Source organism: Phoca vitulina, unplaced genomic scaffold (assembly GCF_004348235.1).
Source record: "Phoca vitulina isolate PV1807 unplaced genomic scaffold, GSC_HSeal_1.0 scaffold45, whole genome shotgun sequence".
Lineage (NCBI taxonomy): Eukaryota > Metazoa > Chordata > Mammalia > Carnivora > Phocidae > Phoca > Phoca vitulina.
Genome location: NW_022589748.1, coordinates 9,861,186 through 9,884,270, shown reverse-complemented (window position 1 = coordinate 9,884,270; position 23,085 = coordinate 9,861,186). Strand labels below are relative to the sequence as shown.

The 23,085-nt window shown below is 55.6% G+C and overlaps 1 protein-coding gene across 5 annotated transcripts; it reads left to right on the top strand.

Annotated features, from left to right (window-relative positions):
• Window positions 1–1,480: 1,480 nt before the first annotated feature.
• On the top strand, window positions 1,481–22,381 carry FBXL19 (F-box and leucine rich repeat protein 19). Of its 5 annotated transcripts, XM_032431014.1 has the most exons (12): window positions 1,481–1,555; window positions 1,854–3,134; window positions 5,674–5,874; window positions 7,254–7,397; window positions 7,501–7,587; window positions 7,681–7,899; window positions 8,409–8,441; window positions 9,683–10,194; window positions 16,741–16,904; window positions 16,990–17,151; window positions 21,610–21,828; window positions 21,932–22,381. In XM_032431014.1, exons 2-12 carry the CDS (start codon window positions 3,093–3,095, stop codon window positions 22,108–22,110), a joined length of 1,962 nt encoding a protein of 653 aa, XP_032286905.1. In that variant the 5' UTR covers window positions 1,481–1,555; window positions 1,854–3,092; the 3' UTR covers window positions 22,111–22,381. The 5 variants fall into 5 exon arrangements, with proteins under 5 accessions (XP_032286905.1, XP_032286904.1, XP_032286907.1 ...); XM_032431013.1 differs by lacking the exons at window positions 1,481–1,555; window positions 1,854–3,134 and adding an exon at window positions 4,029–4,418 and having other exon boundaries at window positions 7,666–7,899; window positions 8,409–8,570; XM_032431016.1 differs by lacking the exons at window positions 1,481–1,555; window positions 1,854–3,134; window positions 5,674–5,874 and having other exon boundaries at window positions 7,306–7,397; window positions 7,681–7,687.
• The last annotated feature ends 704 nt before the right edge of the window (window positions 22,382–23,085 follow it).

The following is a 23,085-nucleotide window of genomic DNA, read 5'->3' as shown; positions in this document are numbered from 1 at the left end:
CCCCCTTTGAAGTTAGGTCAGGTTATGGATTGGTCAATACAATGTGAGCAGAACTGTCACATGGAAACTCATATCAAGATGGAGCCTCTTCCCTGAGTGACTGGAAGGAGCAGACCACCCCCACTAGACATGCAGCATGAGTAAGAAACAGACCTTTGTTGTTATAAGCCACCCAAACTTAGGTGTTATTTGTTATCGCAACTTAACCTAGCCTATCCTGGCTGATATAGAAGCTATGAACATCTACAGAAATCTAGAAGAGATCGAGAAGGACAAGCAGCAAACAGCCTTCAGGATAGGGAGGAATTTCAGGATAAATGGGCTGCTCCAGCTCCTGAATTTAGTGTGCTCATTCCAAGGTTGCAGATAGTTCTGAAAGTAGGCAAGTGCCCTTCATTCCTTTTCAGCAGTTCCTCTAGATACTGAGTGGTCCGACCTATTTCTGAAACTGGTCTGTAGGCCTACAGTCCAGGCCCTCACAAAGAAAACCGCACCACTGAGTGGTCCTAAGCGATCCACTTCCAAAGTGTCTTAGACAAAATGCATAAATAAGGTTTATGAGCCTGGCACTGGGGTGCTATATATACAGTGTAAGAAATGGTCTTTACCCTCAACAGGCTTATACTGGTTGTCTCAGTTAATGGAGTGGGGCCCATAATGTTTACATTAGAACTGAAGCAAGCTGGGGGGGTGGGGAGGGGACTGTGTTGAACTGGTGAGTACATGTCTTATCCAAAGGGGCAGCCATTTGCTCAGGTCCACTTGTTTCTTGTACAAGGAACAGGGCCTCAGTATTGCTAGATTTCAGGAAAGTGGAAATCCATTTTTGCAGGAGAAATTTGTTGTTGTGCCAAACTAAGCATACACATCTGGCTGGATTTGATCTGTTTGTGGATGTTGCAGTAGTCCTCAGGATGGGTTCTGGAGTTCTAGGTTTGAATCCTGGCTCTACCACTCATCTGTCTGGGCCCCAGTTTCCTCATCTAGAAAATGGGATTCTACCTCATAGGATTCTTCTGAAGATCGGATGAGATGCTGAAAGCACTGAATTAATATGTGAAGTGGACACCTCATAAAGCTTACAGTGTAGTGAGTCAATAAATGAATTTCATCTGGGAATTACAGGAAGACTTCATTGGGGCAGTGGCATTTAAACAGAAACCTGAAGGATGAAGAGTAGAGAAGCGAGATGGGGAAGGGGAAGGACCTAACAGGCAGTGGGAAAAGCCCTTGAGAAAGTCCTGAACAATCATCAAGCCAACGCTAAAGCAGCGAGGACACAGAGGAGACAATCGTGTGGGAGCCAAGGATTTCCTGATAAGGTGGGAAATGGAAGGAGCCTCAGTTCAGCCTCAGGCCAGTCCCTGCAAACTTAAGACCCCACTACACTGGCCAGAGTTAACTTCCCCGGACAGAAAAACCACACCCACCAAGTCTTCCGCAGGGCCCTCTAACCCTCTTCTCTCAAACACAGAAGAGAGAGGAGAGCAGGGGTGCTGGCTTGGGGTCAGAAGTGAGTAGTTTTCCGGGCAGAGGAGGAAGATCAAGAAGACAGGTAAGAAGGCACAAAGGTGAGAAGCAGTCTCATTTGCTTTGGCAGCTGAGACGTCTAGAGGGATGCCTCCAAGCCGGGTTGGAGCTCAGGCTGGGCAGGACGCACAACCTACAACTTCAGGCTGAGCAATCTGGCGAGGCTGCAGGACCTCAGTCAAATGGAGAATGGGCGCCCCCTGGGAGCAGTGCTCGGTAGTGGACGCTGGAGGACTCAGATGAGGGGGGCGGGGGGTGGTGGTGGAGGAGGGGGTGCGGCTCAAGATGGGGGCCGACTGCCTGCTACAGTTTTCTTCTCACAGCAGCTAACCTCTTCCGGCATGATGGATTCCTGGGATCCCAGAAGAGCTGGGCAGGAAGGGACCTCGAAAAAGGAACTACCAACACGTGCCCCGTGTCAGGCCCAGAGCTGGGCACTTTCGTGAACATTGTCCTAACACACCTAACTCTACTTGGAGGTAGGTATCATTATCCCCATTTTTCAGATGAGAAAACCGAGGTTTGGTGACTTCCCAAGGAGGGGCGGGGATTTTTTATGACTTCAGAGCCTCTTTCTTCCCTGGCGTCCTCACGACCTGGAAGATACCGATTCCATGAGGTTTGGGGGAACAAGCATCGGGTGTGAGGCGCCCAAGCTTTCCGAGGGGACAACAGCGTGATGGTACTTTCGGCGAGAACCACGCCTCCCTTGTCGCGACAATACGGATTACTGTTGCTTTCCTTTAAGAGCCTTACCCTCAAATATGAAGTCCTTTCCACACGCGGGGGCGGACATTATATATTCCTTAGATCTCCCGGACGTCTTTCTCCCTCACCCGCACTGAGCCCCACTAGTGACATAAATTCTCCCCCTCCACTAGCGAGTGGAGGCGTGGGACTACAATTCCCGGCAGGTCGTCCAGAAAGAGGTGGTGGCGAGAGGAGGAAAGACACTCTCGCTTTCCGTAGGCTCGCAATTTGGCGTGTCCGCCGTGATGCACATTTCAACAGCCCACGTCCTTTCTCTGGAGAGCTAAGGAAGGGACTACGTCCCCCAGCAGGCACTGCCGCAGAGAACGAGCCATGGGCCGCCATCACCATTGTAGTCCTTCCCCGCGTTTCCACAAGGGAACAGTCTTAGCGCACGGACTACAAATCCCAGGTCGCCGTCTCCCCTTCCCTTCGACCGCCATCTTTGCTGGTTGTCCCCGCCCCTTTCCCCTTCCATTGTCTCGACCAAAGATAATAGAGCGGAGCTGGGAAGACTGCAACTCCCGTCAGGCTCTGCACCACCTGGAGGGGGATTTCGATGTTTCAGGCGGGCGAGGTGCCCAAGGTGGTAGAATGAGGCGACGGGGAGAGGCCAGGTAGCCTGCCATCTTTATGGTAGTCTCCTTATTCTCGTGGTTCCGCCATTCTTAAGGCACACTAGAAGGCTAGAAAACTACTATTCCCATCGCACCTCAAAAGACCGACTACTAGTCAGGTGTACGCCCCTCTTCCGCCATCTTGCTTGTAGTTCTCGTTCCTTTTCACCTTTCCATTGTTCCTGACGAGTAGAAATGGCAGCGGGAAGGCAGCAGATGGACTGCGACTCCCGTCAGGTACCACACACGCGGAGGGTTGTGGACAGGAGGGCGTGTGAGTGCCTGGGAAGGAGGTCGGGTCGGGGGAGAAGGCCATCTTGTTTGTAGTCATCGTTCCCGCTCCTTCTCTATCCTCTGCAACGGGGAGCCTCGGGGCAACCGGACTATAACTCCCGGCATCCTCGGCTCCCGGCTTGGCACGCCCTCCGCCATCTTCTTTGTAGTCCCCGCTGGCCCCAGCATCCCATTGTTCCCACGGTATCACCAGCGTCCGCAGGACTACGATTTCCGTCGTGCCCTGCGCGTGTTCGTCCTGGAAAGTGGAGGTGGTGGGGAGAGGAGGGGGCAGGGGGCGGGGTTCCTCTGGGAGAAGGAGGGAGTAAAGAGGAGGAGGAGGAGGGAAGGAGGAGGGAGGGGTGGGGGAAGAGAGGAGGAAGGAGGAAGGAGCTCAGGAGGGATGAGAGAGGCGGCCAGGGCCCCGGGCCGAAGCAGCGCGGGGCCGGGGGACCAGGGGGGCTGAGGCACCCCAATTGCCCCCTCCCCCTTTCCCTGCCCCCTTCCATCCTTTCCTTCCACCCTCCGGCTTGAGGAAGGGGATTTATTCAAATTTTATTTAAATCCCTATCTCTGGAGGGTCGCGCGCTGGGGGGAGGGGGAGAGGGCGGGGGCGCGCGCAGGCTGGGGGGGCGGGGCCGGAGCAGCTTCCTTCACCCCCCTCCACTCGCCCGGTAGCCCTAGGGCAGGGGGCCGCAGTCTAGGGGCGGGCCCAGGGGAGGGGGGCAGGTTACAGGGACCCCCCCCTCCCCGGGAACCGGCGGTGGGCGGGGCTTGAACCCCGGAAACGGTGGGGGGCCCGGGCCTGGCCCTGGACCCCTGGGCAGTGGGGGCCGGGAAGGGGCCAGTTAAGGGCCGGGGGGCGCGGGGGGGGGGGGGGGGGGGGGGAGGGGAGCTGTGACTCGGACCCCGGACTGAGTGGGGCCCGGGCAGAAGCTGAGCACCCTGCGCCCGAGGAGCCCCCGTTGGCCTGGGGGGGCTGAGGGACTGAGCCCCCCAGAGCAGGACCTCCCCCTGGAAGGGCCGCGCCGCAGCCCGTGGGAGGGCCTCGCCCCCGGCGCCCCCCATCTCCACTCGCCGCCGTCCCGGCCTCCGCCGGAGGGAGGGGCCGAGCGCCCTCGGGGGGCCGTGGACCCCGGCGTTCTGAGCGTTCCGCGCCCCGCGCCGCCCGGCCCCCCCGCCGCCGATGGCCGCCGACCCGCCGGGAGCTGCCGAGAAGGGAGAGATGGCTCCCGGGACACGTGTGAGGTGGGTTCATGCGGCTCCTCCTCACCCCCAGACCTGGGCAGCTCCCACTCCCATTCATCCTCAGCCCGGCCTCTCTCTACCTTCCCCGCCCCCAGCCTCGCCCTCTCTTTGCTCCAAACTCCTCTCATCTCCAGCCCTCCTTCCTGTTACCTCTCAACCCTGGGGAACTGGCCTTCCTTCCTAGACCCTGCTTCCCCTTGCAGACCCCCATCCCCGCCTGCAGTCGCCGCCCTCCAGGCCCCTCCCCTGGAGCGCTGGAGGGCCCCTTCCCCCCATGGATGGGTCTGGAAGTCCCTGGAAAGGGGGAAGCTAGGGTAAGACTCTGGCCACGAAGAGACCCCCTCCAGGCCTGCTGAGTCTGTATGGGATCTTGGAGGATCTGGTTTCCATGGGAAGGGGAGCCCAAGGGATTCTAGACAATTAGGGATGGAAAAGTAGCCTGGGAAGCTTGGGGGTGGGGGAGAAGACATGTAGGATTGAGCCCATTCTGAGTTCTGTGGAGATGTCAGGGTGGATTCTAGAATCCCAGGGAGTCTGGGAGATTGCCCAGGCTGACCTGAGAGATCCAAGAGGAGAATGTCTTGGGGCAGAGGGAGCTCTGTGGGGAGCAGAGCAGTTGAGATCTTGGGCTGAGGAGGGGCTCTGAAGCAGCATGGGGGGGTGGAGTGTCTCAGAGCCCTGGGGATGGGGGAGGGCAAGCATCCCATTGGATCTGTTGACAATGTATAGGTTTTTGGGGAAGAGATTGGGTGGTAGTTGTGTGCCAGAGAGAGAAAGGAGGGAGGAAGAAAGGTCTAGAGCTTCTACCCAGGAATTTGTGGGTATCTTGGAGGTAAGTCTGGGGGAATTTTAGGTGGAGTGCATTTGGATACCAGGGAAAGAGTTGGGGCCTCTCTAAGGTAACTCCACAAACTAGGAGCCCTGGCTTTCCAAGGAGCTTTGGTGTGGGGATGTCAGTGCAGAGGCCCCAGTCCCTTTCTCCCCCGGCTGGGCAAGGGGATGCTGAGGAAGTGTGAGGAAAGAGGAGTGAGGTCAGGAAGCCAGTTCTCAGGCTCCCAGAGGAGCCAGGTGAGCGCTTTGGAGAGAGGCCTTGAGTAGAGGGAGTGGTGCTCCCCCCCACCCCAGGAGGGACAGTCTCCTTGTTCCTTGTCTCCCCGGGGTAGGAGAGCAAGCTCTGGCTGCCTAGGAATGGGGGGAGCTACCAGGAGTTTCCCAGGCCAGGGCCTTCCCTGACCCTGCTTCCGTTCACCCACAGCCCTCGGCGTTGCTGACGCCCCCAATGTCGTCGAGCAGCCGGGGGCCGGGGGCCGGAGCGCGCCGACGCCGAACCCGCTGCCGCCGCTGCCGGGCCTGTGTGCGCACTGAGTGCGGGGACTGCCACTTCTGCAGAGACATGAAGAAGTTCGGGGGGCCCGGGCGCATGAAGCAGTCGTGCCTGCTCCGGCAGTGCACTGCCGTGAGTTCTGCCCCCAGCCCACCTGACACCCCCGGGGCTTTGGGTGCCCTTCCCCAGCCGGCCCACGAACCTTTCTGGGCTGGCCGCTTCCTAGCACACACTGTAGAGTTGCTGTCTGTTCAGATGACCACCAGGCCTGTTTTTGTCTCCAGTTGCAAGCGGGGGGTGATGTTAGGGCACCCGGAAGAATCTAACCCCGTGCTTACCTTCACGTTTTTCCCGGCTTCAGAGGCACAGACCCATAGAGAGCTCAGCTCAGCCCCTCTTGTGCTCCTTCCTGGAGGAATCTGTGCACAGGGGCGCGCTTCCAGAGCTGGCCCAAGGGAAGAGGTCTTAGCCTTCTCCGGCCTCTTCCTCACCTGCCAGAGTGGTCTCGGATTTGAGGCCAGGCTTACCCTTTGTGTGACCTTGAACAGACACTTTGAACCTCAAGGTACCTTTCCTGTGAAACATTTCCTCTGCTGAGTTGTAAAGATGAAGCAAGAGCGTGGATGTGAGTGTGCCCAGCACACAGTGGGTATCAGTGAACATGGGTTTCTTCCTTTGAGCCCCCTTTGTGGCCCTTCTCCAGCAGCCTTGAGGAGCCAGCTGCATCCTGCACCCCCTCCTGGAGGACCGCCACCTCCTTTTTCCTCCAGCCCCTCTGCTGCCTCTTTACCCTACAGCCCCCCTCTTCTCTTTCTTTGTCCTCCAACCCTTGCCTCACTTTCCTTTTCCTCCTTTCCCTACCTCTTTTTTTCCTTGGGCTTGTCTCCCAACCTTCAGCATCCCTCACATGACTCCGTATTACCCTGTTCCCCCCCCCCCCCCGCCAAAGTCAAGTTGTCTGAGGGCTGCTCTCCCCTAGGACCAGCCAGCTGCCTTTAGCATGCCCAGGAGTCTTGCCAAAACCTGATTCATTGTAGGGTCCAGAGCAACCCTTGGGCTGCCCATTGTGCAAACTCAGAATCATCCCAAGCTGCGGCCACATCCCCTGCAGCTCTCTCTTTCAACAGTATTGTCTTGTTTGCCATGGTTTCTATCCTTCCCCAAAGCCAGCAACAGTTTCAGGGTCACACACACAGACCCTGACTCCAGCTGCAACATTTGCAACAGCGATAACAACTATGTATCCAGTGCCTCCCCGAGTGATCTCATTCTTCCAGAGGTCTTGCAAAGGAAAAATGCCTAGCCCCATTTTACAGGTGGAGAAACAGACGCAAGGAGGTTAAACCACTTGCTCAAGGTCATACTGCCAAAAAGGAACAAATTCAAGATTTGACCTAGCTTGACCCATGGGTTCTGAACCTCATCCAGCAGCTGGCCAGGCTCCCCAGAAGAAAGGGTCTTCCCCCTATCGCTTGCTTTCGGGGTCCCTAATACTCCCTCTTCCCCAACAGCCCGTGCTCCCACACACAGCTGTGTGCCTCTTGTGTGGGGAGGCTGGGAAGGAGGACACAGTAGAGGGAGAGGAAGAGAAATTTGGTTTGAGCCTCATGGAGTGTACAATCTGCAATGAGATCGTCCACCCTGGCTGCCTGAAGGTGATGGCCCTGGGGGCCCTGGAGTCTGAAGGTGATGGCCCTGGGGAGCGCTGCCTCTGGGTTTACTGGCACCCTACATCCACTCCCTGCCCTCTGCCTACAGATGGGGAAGGCTGAGGGTGTCATCAATGCGGAGATCCCTAACTGCTGGGAGTGCCCTCGCTGCACCCAGGAAGGCCGGACCAGCAAGGTAGGGGTAGGGGCTGGGCTGGGTGCTGGGTTCTGCGTAGACAGTGGGTTGGGGAGCTGGAGAGAACCTCAACCCCAGCTTCCATCTCCCCAGGATTCAGGTGAGGGACCAGGCCGCCGCAGGGCTGACAACGGCGAGGAGGGCGCCAGCCTGGGGAGTGGATGGAAGCTGACGGAGGAGCCGCCGCTTCCACCACCCCCACCCAGGCGCAAGGGCCCCTTACCTGCTGGGCCCCCCCCAGAGGACGTGCCTGGGCCCCCCAAAAGAAAGGAGAGGGAGGCAGGGAATGAGCCCCCCACCCCAAGGAAAAAGGTGAGCCAGGAAGCATGCTCATTAGGTCCAGCCCAAGGGATTCTGGGAACGGTAGTGTAGTTCCTTTTTGGGGAGGGTGGGCCTGGGAGGCTGCGCTCTGTGGGTTCTCCAAGGGGTTGTTGGGGGATGTAGTTTAGGAAATGTTGGGCGGGGGAGGGTGGAGCATGCTTGGTAGGGAGGAGAGGTACAGGTGAGGGGCAACTGGCACTGGGCAGGGAAGCTTTGGGAGCCCTGGGTGCTTCAGGTAGGAGGGAGAGAGCATGCTCAAATTAGCTGCTACCGAGGAGGAAGGAGGGGCTGGAAAGGGCCTGAGGGGGAAGAAAGAGAAGAGGAGAGCATGCTCAGTGAGCCAAGACACTGGTTGGAAGGTGAGCATGCTCAGAGTTCTTCCTGAGATGCGGGCTTCTGGGATTTGTAGTCTAAGAAGCGAGCATGGATCTTAGTTTTGTGGACAATGAGGGGCTAATGGGGCCTCTCCCTTTCCCCATATTTCCCTCTTGCTCTGGTAGGTGAAAGGAGGCCGAGAGAGGCACCTGAAGAAGGTGGGTGGAGACGCCTGCCTCCTCCGAGGATCGGACCCAGGCGGCCCCGGCCTTCTGCCCCCCAGGGTTCTGAATCCGAGCCAGGCTTTCTCGTCCTGCCACCCTGGGCTCCCTCCCGAGAACTGGGAGGTGTGCCGGGGACCTCCACCCTCCCCCTCCCATCTTTCCTTGCCCCACCCTCCACCCTGGAGACAGAGATCTGTCCCTTCCTGCTCACCTTGTCCTGCCCCTGCCCCATTTGGCCCCAGTGACATCTGGACCCCTGGGAAGAGTGGAGGGGGAGAGGTGGGTTGGGGCCAGGCCACAGGACTTTCCAGGAACCCCTCGGGTGTCATCTGACCCATTTGCGTCATCTTTCCAAACCTTAAAGGGAAAAGAACTGAGTTCAAATCCCTGCCCACTGACTCCCTGTGTGGTCTTGGCAACTTGTCAGCTGCTCTGAGCCTCGGTTCCTCATCTGTGAAGGAGATGATACTACCTATCTTATCCACCCATCCCACAGAACTGTTTACATCTAATGAAAGTAAATGAGATTTGTGAACTGTGAAATGTACTTAGATTTGAGGAAGATGAGGCCCAGAGAGGTTAAAAGACTTGCCCAAGGTCCCACAGCAAAGCTAGAATTCAGATGTCATTTTGCACTGACACATGAATGCAAGGGTCTGCCTGATTGTGTTCAAATCCTGCTTCTGCCATTTGTCAGTTTGTAACCTCGGGCAAGTCACTCGGTCTCTCTGAGCCTCAGTTTCCTCGAGTGTAAGAAGAGTGGTCCAGGTTGCCACTCCGTTGGAGCACTGTGAGGATGTGAGTCCGTGAGTATGAGGTGCTCTGTCACTCTCACATCGTTGAGTAGACACTTGGAATCACCTAGTCCAGTGTTCTGTGTTGTAGATGATGAGGCCGGGGCTTCCCAAGGTCACACAGAGAGGTGGTAGCCGAGCCGATACTCAAAACGACATCTCTAACTGTTCTCCGTATTTCACTGCTTTTGGAAACGCATAAGCTATTGAAACCTGGAAGGCTTCTAATGCTTTGAATCAGTGCCTTCACGTGACAGATAAGGAGACTGAGGTCCAGAGAGGGACATGATGCGGCTGAGGCCTCACGTCGTTCAGGGGCAGAGCCATGGCTGGAACCTAGGACTGTCTCTCGGGCTGCTCATCCCCTGCTGACTCCTCAGGGCAGGGAGGTGGGCAAGTGCGTGCCAGGCCCTAGAACAGCCTCCCCCCATCTCCTTGCAGAAACCAAAGCCGCCTTTGGCCTCTGCTGAGGGCCCGGCAGTGCCATCCCCGTCCCCACAGAGGGAGAAGCTCGAGCGTTTCAAGCGCATGTGCCAGCTGCTGGAGCGGGTCCCTGACACCTCCTCGTCCTCCTCGGACTCGGATTCCGACTCTGACTCTTCAGGCACATCGCTCAGTGAGGAGGAGGCCCCTGGCGAGGCCCGGAATGGGCGACGGCCAGCCCGGGGCAGCTCGGGCGAGAAGGAGAACCGCGGGGGGCGGCGGGCTGTGCGCCCCGGCAGTGGGGGGCCCCTCCTCAGCTGGCCCCTGGGCCCCGCCCCACCGCCCCGGCCCCCACAGCTGGAGAGGCACGTGGTCCGGCCCCCACCTCGAAGCCCTGAGCCCGACACGCTGCCTTTGGCCGCTGGATCCGACCACCCGCTGCCCCGAGCCGCCTGGCTTCGTGTCTTCCAGCACCTCGGGCCCCGAGAGCTGTGCATTTGCATGCGAGTCTGCCGGACTTGGAGCCGCTGGTGAGTGGCCTGGACGGGCCTGGGTTCCCACTTGCCGTATGACCTGCGACAGCCAGTTATGATCTCTCTGGGTCCTGTTCTTATGTTGATCATACTCTTGTAGTATGGATGTTTTCTAGTCTGATACTTCCGTATTTGCTGCGTGCAAAGCCACTTTCCGTTGTTGGAGCTCATTTAACTCTCATAACAACTTTGTGAGGGTAGGTCCTATTATTCCTTTTTACAGATGAAGTTGAGGTCAAGGTTGTGGAGAGGAGGTAGTAGAACCAGGAATTTGAACCCAGGCCCCATGGCTCCAGAATCTTTGCTCCTAATAACCGTCATTTATGAGCGTTAATGTGGCAAAGCAGAGCGCTAAGTGCTGTCGCACGTCACCCCGTTTGCTTTGCACAGTCCTTTCTCTGAAGACGGGCTCACTAGAGGTCCCATTTACACATGAGAAAGCTCTTTGCTGAGGTGGCCCCTGCCCTCTCAGAGGCAGCCATACTTCAGGCTCCTGACTCCCCTTGTCACTTTTCTATGCCCCGGAGCCGCCACCAGCTCCCTCTGCCTATCCTCCCCCCATCTCCCCCCTGCTTCCTGAACCTTGCTTGTTCAGACATGTCGGTCATCCTCCCAAGCCCCTGGTTTCCCTCTTCGATCCTGCCCCCGACAAAGTCCTCCCCCAGTCCCATCAGACTCCCACAGCACCCTGTTCCCCTCACAGAGCACACAGAGGCCTTCCACACGTTGACGAGCCTTCACTCATTTATTCACACTCGTTCTCATCGCTTGTTAGAGTGGGGCAGATACTGTGTCTGTTTTATCTGCGTGTTCCCAGCACAGGACGAGGGCAGTGGAGGTGCCCGAGAAGTAGTTCATTAAATGAGTACATTCAGGCTCTTTCCCAGGCACTTCTTGTGCAGCAGGCGTCCTGGTGGGCACTTTGCAAATTGTGGGCTGCCTCGTTCCTCGTAATCGCAGCCCTGTGGGAGGATGAGGGACACCTGAAGTCACAGCGCAAACTGGTGGCTGAACTTGAACTCCACTCCTTTTCCTTGGGACTCCGGGGCACTAGCTCGCACCTCTGGCCTCTGTGGAGGCTAGAGAGCTGAGAGGATGGGAGTGCGGGCTCTGGAGGCAGATTGCCTGTGTTTGAGTCTTACTCTTCCCCTGATAAGCAGACAGCCACTGGGCTAGTTTCTTAACTTCTCTGTGCCTCAGTTTCTTCTTCATCTGTTAAGCCAGGAGAACCAAAGCATTTACTTCGTAGTGTCTTTATTTTTATTTTATTATGTTGTGTTAGTCACCATATGTTACGTCATTAGTTTTTAACGTAGTGTTTCACGACTCACCATTTGCGTACAACACCCAGTGCTCCATTCAGTACATGCCCTCCTTAATTCCCATCACCGGGCCAACCCAGCCCCCCACCCCCCTCCTCCCCTCTAGAACTCTCAGTTTGTTTCTCAGAGTCCATAGTCTCTCATGGTTCGTCTCCCCCTCCGATCTCCACCCCCCCTTCATTTTTCCCTTCCTGCTATCTTCTTTTTTTTTTTTTTAACATATAATGTATTATTTGTTTCAGAGGTACAGGTCTGTGAATCAACAGTCTTACACAATTCACAGTGCTCACCATAGCACATAATCTCTCCAATGTCGTAGTGTCTTTATTAGCTAATGTACATAAAGAACCGAGGATAGTACCCAGGAAGTAGAAACTACTCAGTGCCGTAACTGTAACCTGTATTATTCATTCAGTTACAAATACTGACTGAAAGCACAGACTTTCTATCTTCAGAGTGCGGGCCTGGGCCCTTGAGGAGCTCCCAGTCAGCCTTCAGCACAGGAGCAAAGAGAGCGGTTGCTGGGGATCACCATCCCTGCACATGTAGTGTTCGGGGATATGTTGCTGAGGCCTCTTCAAGGCCAGCTCTGTGCTTGGCACGGGGGATCCAGGACTGAAGAGGCCTTAATTTCTACCTCAAGGAGAGACTTGTGACCGGAAGTGGACAAAGCAGAGAGGCTGGACGGCACAGTGATTTCCAGCTTGGGCCCTGGAGTCTGGCACCCATGGGTGTCATCCACTGTGACTCCTGTCCTGCTTGAATATATAGCCATGGATGGATAGCTCTACTTTTCAAGGCTTGTTTTCTCATCTGTAGTCTGGGGTTCATACTAATACCCTGTGGGGATTAAATGAAGTGGTTCTTGCAAAGCACTTATCGCAATACCTGAAAGGTACTAAACACTCAATAAAATGGTTGTTTTTGGTAAGGACGAGGGTAGGGCGGAGCAGAGGTACAGTGGGACCAGTCAGGAGGCCCTGTCAGGCCTAGGCACAGAAGTAGGGGCTGGAGGGGTAGAGAGGAGGGACTGGGGCTGAGAATTTTTTAAGAAGCAGAATGGCTTGTGTTTGGTACCTGGGCAGCAGGGTGACAACTCTTCAGCTGAGTTTCTGGCCCACAAGCCTGGGTGGGCAGCAGCGCTATTCCCCAAGCTCGGGAATACCAGAGGAGGAGCAGGTTCCGGGAACGCGAAGTGCTCAGATTTGACACATTTGGTCCGAAAGGCCTGTGGGCCAGTCAGGAGCTGGCAGGACGGCAGATGCATGTACAGGTCGATGCTGGGAGGATCCAGGTTTGGCAGTTTTCCCCCTGCAGGTAGCAGCTTCCAGAAAGAGGAGAGAAGACAGAATGTCAGTATCTGTGAGTTAGAGAAAGACCAACCAGAGACATGAAGGAGATGGTGGAAGTGTCCTGCAGGAGAGAGAGTGAGGAAGGAGTGAATGATAGAGTGTAGGATGTTGGCAAGAGGTCGTGGGAGACCAAGGACCACAAGCGGCAGTTGGATTTGCTACATGAGGCCCTGGTGTCCTTGGCTGTACTATGTGGGAGTAGGGCACCAAAGCCAGGTCACATGGGGTTGAGAACATCAGCTCCAAGGCAGGCACTTGATCTGTTCGTTGCTGTGTCCCTAGTTTCTAAGATGGCGCCCGGCATCCAGTAGGTTCTAAGACAATACTGGATGGATGGATGGATGGATGGATGGATGGAAGTGAGGAAACCAGGATGGTGTGAGGAAAGAGGCAGTGAGGGTGGAGCCAGAGAGAAATTTGTAGGTGGGAGAGCAGGAAGTTGCAGGCTTTCCTGTCTGGTGGCTTTTATCTCCTCTTGGAACTGGGAGGCAAAGTGAATGTACCAAGAGCGAGGGGAGGGGGGCAGGCAGAGGAAGCATGGTAGAGTTGTTGAGGCACAGAAAAGAGGGTTGGAACTTTGGGGGACATGGGCAGAGGGTGGCAAGGAAGGGACTGGACCCCAAGGTCAAGGCCAGTTGGGGCTGGGAATAAAGGCCTGGAGACTGGTGGATAGGAGGACAGTGGTGGCATCGGGGAGCCCAGCGAGCTGAGAGGAAAGAACCAGGCTGTGAGCTCCTGCCTGGCACCAGTTGGGCTGGTACATCGCATCCCCAAGGGCCTCTGCAAGACAGAGGCTTAGGACCAGAATTTTGGATTTGGGAGGTGGGCTTAATAAGGGGCTGACTGGGTCGGGGTGGCTGGAGGCTAGGGTAAAATGAACTGGGTTAGGGAACTCGGACATCAAGCCCTGATGCCCCTGGATAAGGGCAGGCCGTGCCTCTTAGCAGTTCTTCCTGCCCCTCACCTCAGTGTCATTCCGCAGCTTAGAAAGGACCCATGCATGGTTCCCTGCTGCCTTCACAGTGAACTCCCACAGCCCTGTTGGACATTTGCACACGTATAGTACCTCAGTGCCTGCACTGAATGACGGTCCCACCGGGCATTGCGGCTTCCTTGCCACGGTGTGCCACCCCAGTCTCCTCTGCAGTCTCCCCCCTGCCCCTTCCTCAGACACAACTCAGGCGCTCAATCCAGACCAGCTTGGGTTAAAACCTGGTTCTGCTGCCACTTAGTAGCTGTGGGACCTCGAACAAGTTTCCCAACCTCTCTGGACCTCATTTTCCTTAACTCTAAAAAGGAGGTTATAGTAACAGTATTTATCTCCTAGGGCTGTTGTGAGGTTACCTGCCTAATGCACAGACCAGTACCTGGCCCATAGTAAACCCTTGATGAACACTAGGTATTAATGCCGTAGTCCTCATCTTCCCCATCTTCCTCATTATTAAGGTGAGGTGTGGATTGCCCTTTGTTCCTGCTGCCTAAGTTTCTCAGAGCGCTCCGTTTTCTCTCTGTATCCCAGGCCTGGACACTGGTTCTTCCCCGTCTGGAACATAGATTCTCTTCCCTCTTCTCACTGTCTCCCTGGGAGGCGCCCTGTCCAGTCCCCTCGTTGATTCTGACTATATCCCTTGCTGCTTCAGTTACCGTGGACTGGCTGTATTTCCTCCAGTTTCCTGACAGTGCAGCGGAGGCTGGACACTTAGGATCTGTAGGGCCCTGAGTGATTATTGGCTGCCACTCTGAGGTTTAAACCCAGTGTCCTGGTCATTCAAGGGCAAAGGGACCAATTAGTTCAAGCCAAGAAAAGTCATGGGAGACTTCCCAGAAGAGGAGACACTGGGACTGAGTGTTGAAAGCTCTGGGTTGGTTGGCGTTTCGGGCAGAAGCACAACATGTGCCAATATATGTTGGCACCAGGCAGCATTGTGTGTCTATCGGCGGGCAGGTGGTTGGGTGTGGCTGTTGTGGAGTATGATACAGAAGCAGTTGGGGGCCTGTGTGTGCCCCCAGGGGGGAAGGGTTCCTTTCTAGCCATGGAAGACCCAAGGGCTTCAGGGTGATCGTGGCAGTTGAGCTGAGACTCAAGCCTGGGTTGGAGTGGGCAGGATTTCACCGAGGGGAGTGAGAAAAGGGGCAGAAGCTCGGTTGAGGGTAGGCTGGGTTTTTTCCTTTTCTGTTTTGTAACGGGAGAGACTTGCAAGTGGTTATTGGTTGAGTGGAAGGAACCAGGAGAGGGAGAGGCTATAATACCGGGAGAGGGGGGAAAGGGGGGAAGGGGGGAGGGGGCGGCAGGCGGGACCGAGAAGTGGGGTTGTTTGGATTAAAGCCTTAGTGTCTGTGCCCCCAGTAATTCCCTAAAATGTCAGATGGGGCTCTGTGGAGAACTCCTGGCAGTTTCAAGTGGCACAAAACCATGGCTTAATCCTTCTATTAGTTTTGAAAAGGAAGTCTCTCCATTGGGTGCTATTGTATCTTTAACACCTCTCTAATACTTATCTCCCTGTTTAACAAAAATAGTCTTCAGGTGGTAGCCTAAAGCCTAATAATCCCGGTCGGTTTTTATTGTACGTATTTCCAAGGTTAACATTTTTATGTGAAACAATACTGGTTTTAAGTGCAAGGAGGGGATCGATTGAAAGATAAATTCACATTCTGAGAGAAGGGGATAGCAACTAACTGGAGTTGGTAACCACTGCTCCAGCCCAGGGCTTCTCGAAGGGAAAGCCCTCAGAATGGGGGGGTGGGAGGGAGGTCACACACAGCTTCCTGGGCCTTCCCCACCCCTGCTGCTTCTGGCACAGTCCGTCTAGCCCAGTGGGAATTTCCTGACATGCTTTTGAGAACTGGAAGAGAATTTTCAGACTAAGTCTTGATGAACTCTAGTGTGCCACAAAGTGTTCACAGATGACCTTGGGAGAGGTGTGGAAGGGTTCCTTGGTAAAGTTAAGTTTGGGAGGCCCTTCTCTGGTTCACTGCATGTTGGACCCGTCAGGGCTCTCAGGGATCAGGAAAGCTGTTTAACTTTGTGTAGGCCTCATTCGTCTTTGGAACTTTGATTCCTGGGCCCTACCATGCCTTCCATAAACATTGAGTGGATAAATGAAAAGCTGTAGATGATGTGTGTTGTTGGGGAGCACTCAGTGGAAGCTTCAGGGACTTCATGCCAGCTTCGCACCATTCATTCATGCAACAAATGCGCAACAGATAACACCTGGCACAGTGCCAGGTACTGGCGCTACCAAAGGGGAAAAGCCGTCCTGCCCTGGTAGGGCCTACATTCTAGTTGGAGGGACACAGTAACCCGAGACAGGAGGTAACAGGGCTGTAAGTCGAGCCTTGGGCAGCTGGCCATCAGAATGGGCCAGATGTGGCTCAAAGGCAGAGATGAATAGAGGAGATGAGAAGTTCCCACGAGTCACCATAACTTAGCCAGGGAGAACTCCAGAAGCACAAGGTGGGGCTGGTGGGGGCTGCTGACAGATCCCTTTGGTGTTACATCAAATACAATGTGTAGGGTGTTTGTGTCTTTGACAGAATGCTTTATAAGCTGTAAGGTCTACAAACTGCAGTGACCTCATTTGATCTCACAGTAGCCCTATGGGGCAGGCTGAGTCTGGATCATTATCTTCATTTTACAAGTGGAGCGTCTGAGGCTCAGGGAGAGGAATGGGCCTGCCTGGGGTCTCACATCCAGTTAGTGATGAAACTGAGCCCCAAACCCAGTGCCCTTGGCCCGAGGCTGAGTACTTCCTGCCACCCCTGCTGTCTTTGTGGGCCAGGACAGAGCTGTGGCCAATGAACCCTTGAAGTAGGGAGTTTCGCAGGCTCCCTAAGAGCTGAGGGCTCTGTCTCCCTCTTGTGGCTGATAGGTGCTATGACAAGCGTCTGTGGCCTCGAATGGACCTGAGCCGGCGAAAGTCACTGACCCCACCCATGCTCAGTGGTGTGGTTCGTCGCCAGCCCCGAGCCCTGGACCTCAGCTGGACAGGTGTCTCCAAGAAGCAGCTCATGTGGCTTCTGAACCGTCTGCAAGGTAGGGTGGGATGGCGAGGTAGGACAGGGTGAAGAGGGAGCCAGTGCTGGGATGGAGCACCAACTTCCTGACCTCCCCTGCCCAGGCCTGCAGGAGCTGGTGCTCTCTGGCTGCTCCTGGCTCTCTGTCTCTGCCCTGGGCTCAGCCCCACTGCCGGCCCTGCGGCTCCTGGACCTCCGCTGGATTGAGGATGTTAAAGACTCCCAGCTCCGCGAGCTGCTGTTGCCTCCACCAGACACCAAACCAGGTGTGGCGTCTGTTGGCTCATCTGTAGAATGGGTTGGGCAGGGGAAGGGGGCGGGTATGAGGCCTCCAAGGTCTCTTCCGGCTCATGCTGGATGTTAAGAGATTTGAAGAAAGGGCAGAACGCATGAGTTTGGTTAGGAGGCCTTGCTTGGCCACTGTTCATTCGTTTACTTCCCTGCTATGCGTTGGGCCCTGTGATAGGAGCTGTGAGGGAACAGGGATGAAGGGGAAGTGGCCCCTGCGCTCCAGAGGGGAGATGATTATGTGATGAAACACGGTATAGGACAGGAAGATGGCATAAGAACTCTGGAAGAAGCCAGTGGCCTGGCCGATGGCAGATAGGAGTGAACTCACTGGGTGTGGTGGGCGCTCCTGAAGAGCCTCCTCCAAAGGGGGCAGCGGCAATGGCCATGGAAAATGCAGGCCCAGGATGGCCAGTCACTTCCATTCGTCAAGAGGAGCCAGACACGTGGATTTTCCTGTGAAATATCCTTGATTTTAAATGACAGCAGTTAATTTAACAGTCTTTTAAAATTCATGCGTGGATCAGTACGTATATGGCTGAGCAATAGATTTGGCCCCTGTGCCCCCTTGCCCTACGGGAAAAGGATAAGGGTTTTCCTGAGGGAATGGAGCAGAAAGAGGGATCCAGTTGACTTGGAAGGTTGCATCAGGGTGGTGGTATCTTCTCCCGTCAGGCCTGCTACCTCTTCACCCTGGGTCAGGCCCGGGTACCCTGTCAGGTAAAGACAGCTTTTACTGTTGGACACATACTGCAGCCTTGGCCCTATGTAGGGCCCTGGAGACCTCAGACAGCCCCAGTCCCTACCCTGGTAGAACCCCAGTAGTGCAGAAGAGAGAGAATCAGAAACAGAAGGTTACGGGGTGGTACAGTGGAGGATGTGGTTGGGCATGGGGAGCACAGAGAGAATCCCTCCTTGAGGAAGTGCTGTTTGAACTGAGTCCTGAAAGGGACAGGGTTGTCCCAGGGAGTGTGAGGCAGGAGTAAGCACTTTCGTAGGGAATGAGGCCCATACTGGTAGAGGGGAATGCTGGGAGCAGAGGCTGGTCACAATGGAGGTGTCGGTTAGGAGCACTGAGGCCTGGGGGTTCCTTCCTTGTCTAGCCAGGAGATGGGATGCTCACAATAGCTTCTCTGGCCAGGGGAACCATCCAGAAGGGCAGATCTGTCCGTGTCAGCCCTGTGCTCTAAACTCCTCCGCATAATCTCTCAGTGCTCTTTGGATAAAGACTAATACGTTGTCACTAAGGCCTGGCGTGGTCTGGCTCCCACTGACCTGTGCCATCCCCACATTTCAGCCTCTTCAGCCTCCTTGCCAAGGTTGCCTCCAGCCCTCAGGCCTTTGCTTAGTCCTCTTTGTCTAGAATGCTGTACCCCCCTTTGTCTAATTAACACCTAATCATTCTTCAGGCCTCAGCAAAAATGCCACTTCCTCCTAGGAGCCCTCCATGATCCTCCCCCCCCCCCCCCCCCCCCCCCCCCCCCCAGATCAGGGTTCCTTTAGAGCTTTGAGAGCAGTTCCCTCCCAGCTATCACTGCATGGTGGTGAAGTGATTTGATGAAAACCCACTTCCTCTCCCTGAGTTCTAAGCTTTGGGAGGGCAGGGGCTGTGCTCACCCCAGAGCCTTGCTTTCACAGCTCACTTTTCAGTTCCCTTCTTCCCACTCCACCCCCCCTTCACAGCAGCCTTGGAAGGAGGTAGAGAAGCATCTAGGATTCTTCTTACTATCTGGACAAGGCACCAGAGGCTCAGAGGGGTTGACTGACTGCTGCAAGTCACACAGAGCTAGACCGGAGCACTCCCCATTGCCCACTCTTACCGGAATCGGACTGAGCCAGGAAGATTTGGGTGGGGGTGAGGGTGGGCACTGGGAACCGTGGATTCCAGAAGGTGAGAAAGTGCTGGTTGGCGGACACCGTGATACCAGTTCCTCCTGCCTGAACTACCTCAGGAGCTTGCAGAGATGAGCCTTCCAGGCCCTCAGACCTACTGTAGTGTTGGGACTCGACACCCACTTTTCTTATCTTGGCTCCCTGGCTCTGGGCAGCATTCCTTGAGCAAAACTTAAAGTTCTTCTGTTTCCTTGTTTTTGTCCCTGCTGTTCTCTGCCTGGCCTGCTCTCGTCCCACTTCTCACATTCAAATCCTTGAAAGCCCAGCTTAAATGCTGCCACCTCAGTGAAATCCTTGCAGATGCCCACTTCCCCTGCCCAAGCCAGAAGTGACCTGTCTGTCCTCTGCTTCCCTCTAATGACTTTTCGCTGTGGCCCAAGATTGAGGGCATCTGTAGATGTAGCCCCTTCCCAGGCTCTCAGCTCCTCAAAGGAAAAAACGAGGCAGAGTTCAGAGTTTGCCAAGTCAAGTGCCCACAAAGATGGCCTGGCAGGTGACAGAGGGGATGCGCTTGGGGAATGGCTTTAGGGAATAGCATCTTGCAACCCAGTTCCCAGCTAGTCCTTTTCAGGTGAAAGGGATAGCCAAGTGGTGCCAGATCTTATAATTTTTCAGAGAAAAGCTCTATCTAAATTTCTTTATGGAAATGCCCCTTTTGTAGCATTCGTCATTTGAGAAAAATTTCAGCACTGTGCAGATTCCATAACGCATTTGTGTAGGCTAGTTTCATGAGTTGGTGGTATCTGATCTGGTTTATCTATGGGCTAGGCTGGTGCCTGGGAGGCAGATAGTGTTGTGGTATGTTTGGTCTGGCGTCCTCTGTTGTTTCAGTCATGTGACCTCGGACAGATTGCTTTAATGATTTGAGCCTCAAAGTTCTCATCTGTAAGCAGGAGTGATAATCACATAGCTGTGGTTCTTAGAGCGTGGTCCAGACCAGCAGCATCACCATTACTGGAGAACTTGTTAGAAAAATAAGCTCTGAGGCCCTACCTTAGATTCCCTAACCTCTGGGTGGGTCCAGCAACCATTTTAGGCAGCCCTCCAGGGGACGCAGAAGAGCCCCTGGCCTAGGGGCAGGCCGCCACTTGGCCCCCTTGGCTGGTGCCTGGCCCACACTGAGTGCTCAATTAATGGTGGCTGGTGTTTAGGCACTTAGTTTAAAAAACAAAAAAACAAAAAAACATAGGGGCGCCTGTGTGGCTGTCGGTTAAGCGTCTGACTCTTGATTTCCGCTCAGGTCATGATCTCAGGGTCGACAGATGGAGCCACCCGTTGGGCTCCATGCTGGGCATGGAGCCTGCTTAAGATTCTGTCTCTCCCTCTGCCCCTCCCCTCTCCTCTCAAAACCCAAAATGCAGGAATGTGGTAGATACAATAAAAGAAAAGCAGGCTACATGCCACAAACTTTGGGTGTAGAGATGAGGGACAGGAGTTCTTCTTCCGTGGAGATGAGGGAAGAAGTGGTCTCTAACCTCAGATCTAAAAGCCAGGGACACCAGCCAGGCATAGGATTGAACATTAGGTGTCCGTGGGCAGAATCTCAGAGCAGGGTCACCTGTGGAATTTGGCCCAGGTGTTTGGGAGTGTGGGAGGGGGGTTAGGAACAGAGACAGGGATGAACCTTTATAGGAACTGGAATGTTCTAAACAAGGAGGTGCCCTCAGAGTTTTTAGTAGAGGAGGGATGGTGCCTCACTTTTTTAAAAAAAATTTTATTTGAAAGAGACCGAGATAGCGAGAGAGAGCACAGTGGGGAGGAGAGGGAGAAACAGGCTCCCTGATGAACTGGGAGCCAGACACGGGGCTTGATCCCAGGACCCCAGGATCATGACCAAAGCCGAAGGCAGATGCTTAACCGACTGAGCCACCCAGGCGCCCCCTGCCCCACTTGTTTGTGAGCACAGCTCTCTTTGAATGCCAGGAAGGAGAGGAGAGACTGGACCGGGTGAGGAGGCTGGGGCAGGAGTTGAGGCAAGAGTGGTGTTGTCCCCGAGGGGTGCCCAGGGAATGGAGAGAAAGGGATTCAGCTGGTGATGTTACTAATGGAAGGAGCGGGAAGTAGGAGGGGGGCCTGGGGTGGCATTAGGGATGGCATTTGTCAGATGAGTGAATATATACTGAGCACCTATGTCTCAATTGCTAGGGATAGAGCAAGAACAAGACAAAAATTCTTGCCTTTGTGGAACTTACATTCTAGTGGGAGGAGAGAAAAAAATAGGTTCCGTGGTGAGAAAAGGGGGGGGGACAATAATGGCAGGGAAGGGGTAGGAGTATGTGGAATGTTACCATATCAAAAGGAGTAATCATGGAGGGTCTCACCGAGGAGGTGATGTGAGCAATGGACAGATTAGATGAGGTCAGGTTGTACGGGTGTTTGGGAGAAGAGCAAGCCCTGTAGAGAACACAGGTGGAGGCTCTGTTATTGTGGAAGCAGGTTTAGGGGGTGGCGAGCGATAGGTGTGTGGAGAGACGGCTGGTCTGGATGCCGAGGGGCAGGCACAGGAATAGCCGGGGGTGCTGACCTCTTAACTGCCTGCCCAGGGCAAACGGAGAGCCGTGGGCGGCTGCAGGGGGTAGCAGAGCTGCGCCTGGCAGGCCTGGAGCTGACAGATGCCTCCCTGCGGCTCCTGCTGCGCCACGCACCCCAGCTGAGTGCCCTGGACCTGAGCCACTGCGCCCACGTCGGGGACCCCAGCGTCCACCTCCTTACAGCCCCCACTTCCCCACTCCGCGAGACCTTGGTGCACCTCAATCTTGCTGGTAAGCATCCTGTCTGTCCGTCCTGCTAGCGTGTTGGTCCCCGTGGCCAGTGCCCACCCCCTACTCACCTTCGTGGTCTCCGCCGCCACTGCCCCCCCCCCAGGTTGCCACCGCCTCACGGACCACTGCCTCCCGCTGTTCCGCCGCTGCCCGCGCCTTCGCCGCCTAGACCTGCGCTCCTGCCGCCAGCTCTCACCTGAAGCTTGTGCCCGGCTGGCAGCCGCTGGGCCCCCTGGCCCCTTCCGCTGCCCAGAGGAGAAGCTACTTCTCAAGGACAGCTAGTTGGGTGCCCCCCACCCTCCCCCAGGACTCATCAGGAGCCTGGACCTCGGGCCTTCATTTTATCCCTGCCAGGAGGCCAGGTTACCCACCTCATGACTTGGGATTCCTGCCCAGGGACTCGAGCCAGCCTCCCCCCTCTCTACCCCCTGCACTGATATCTCTGGGGGTCTCTCCTTCCCATCCCCTCTCCCTTCCACCTGCTTCATTGTCCATCCCCTGGGGGGAGTGGGTCAGAGGTACAGGGGGGTGCTGAGCCAAAGGGATGGTGGGGGGGGGGGGAGGGGGGAGGGTTGAGGGGGGGCCACCAGGGGTTCAGGGAACAAAGACCAGATACTTGGAGTTGGTGGGTGGGGGTGGGGCCAAAAAGGGAAACCAGAGGAGCAATTGGGGATCCACGTGTCAGAGATGGCGGGGGACTCGGGGAACCAGGGGAAAGCCAGGGCTGAGAGAGGGGTGGGGGCAAAGAGCAGGTGTGGGGGCAGTAGTACCCCCTCAGGGGGTCACACCCCTCTCCTTACTCCCTCCCCAGATTTCAGTTCCTTCCCCCCCCCCCAACCCTGACTCCTTGAACGTCACTGACAATGGCAGCTATTGCGAGGAGTGGGGGCCGCGGGCCTACCCGCTGTTCAGCGTGGCCCAGGGGAGTGGTGAGGGGTACCCCAGCCCCCTACCTGTCTCCCCGCACAATACTTGAACATTCATCTGTACTGAAGTGTTACTTGAACCGGGGGAACCTCGGACCTGGGGGAGCCGGAGTGAGGGGACTGATCGGCTTGGACTGAGACTGGACTGGTGGTCACCCAGCTTGGACTGCGCCACCCCCAGGCTCTCTCTTGCTTTACTGTATTGAGCAGCTCCACCCCTCCTGACCTAAGGTGGGGGTGGGGGTGGGGTGCCAGCCCAATGATGGGGAAGATGGGACTCCTCCAGCTTGGCTCTTCCCACTCTTTCATCGTCATGGAAACTTGTATCCCA

Coding starts and splice junctions, on each gene's coding strand:
- FBXL19 (XM_032431013.1), top strand. CDS start 5,698: ATGTCGTCGAGCAGCCGGGGGCCGGGGGCCGGAGCGCGCCGACGCCGA. Junction 8,571..9,682: donor TCCCTCCCGAGAACTGGGAG/GTGTGCCGGGGA, acceptor ATCTCCTTGCAG/AAACCAAAGCCGCCTTTGGC. Junction 10,195..16,740: donor TGCCGGACTTGGAGCCGCTG/GTGAGTGGCCTG, acceptor TGTGGCTGATAG/GTGCTATGACAAGCGTCTGT.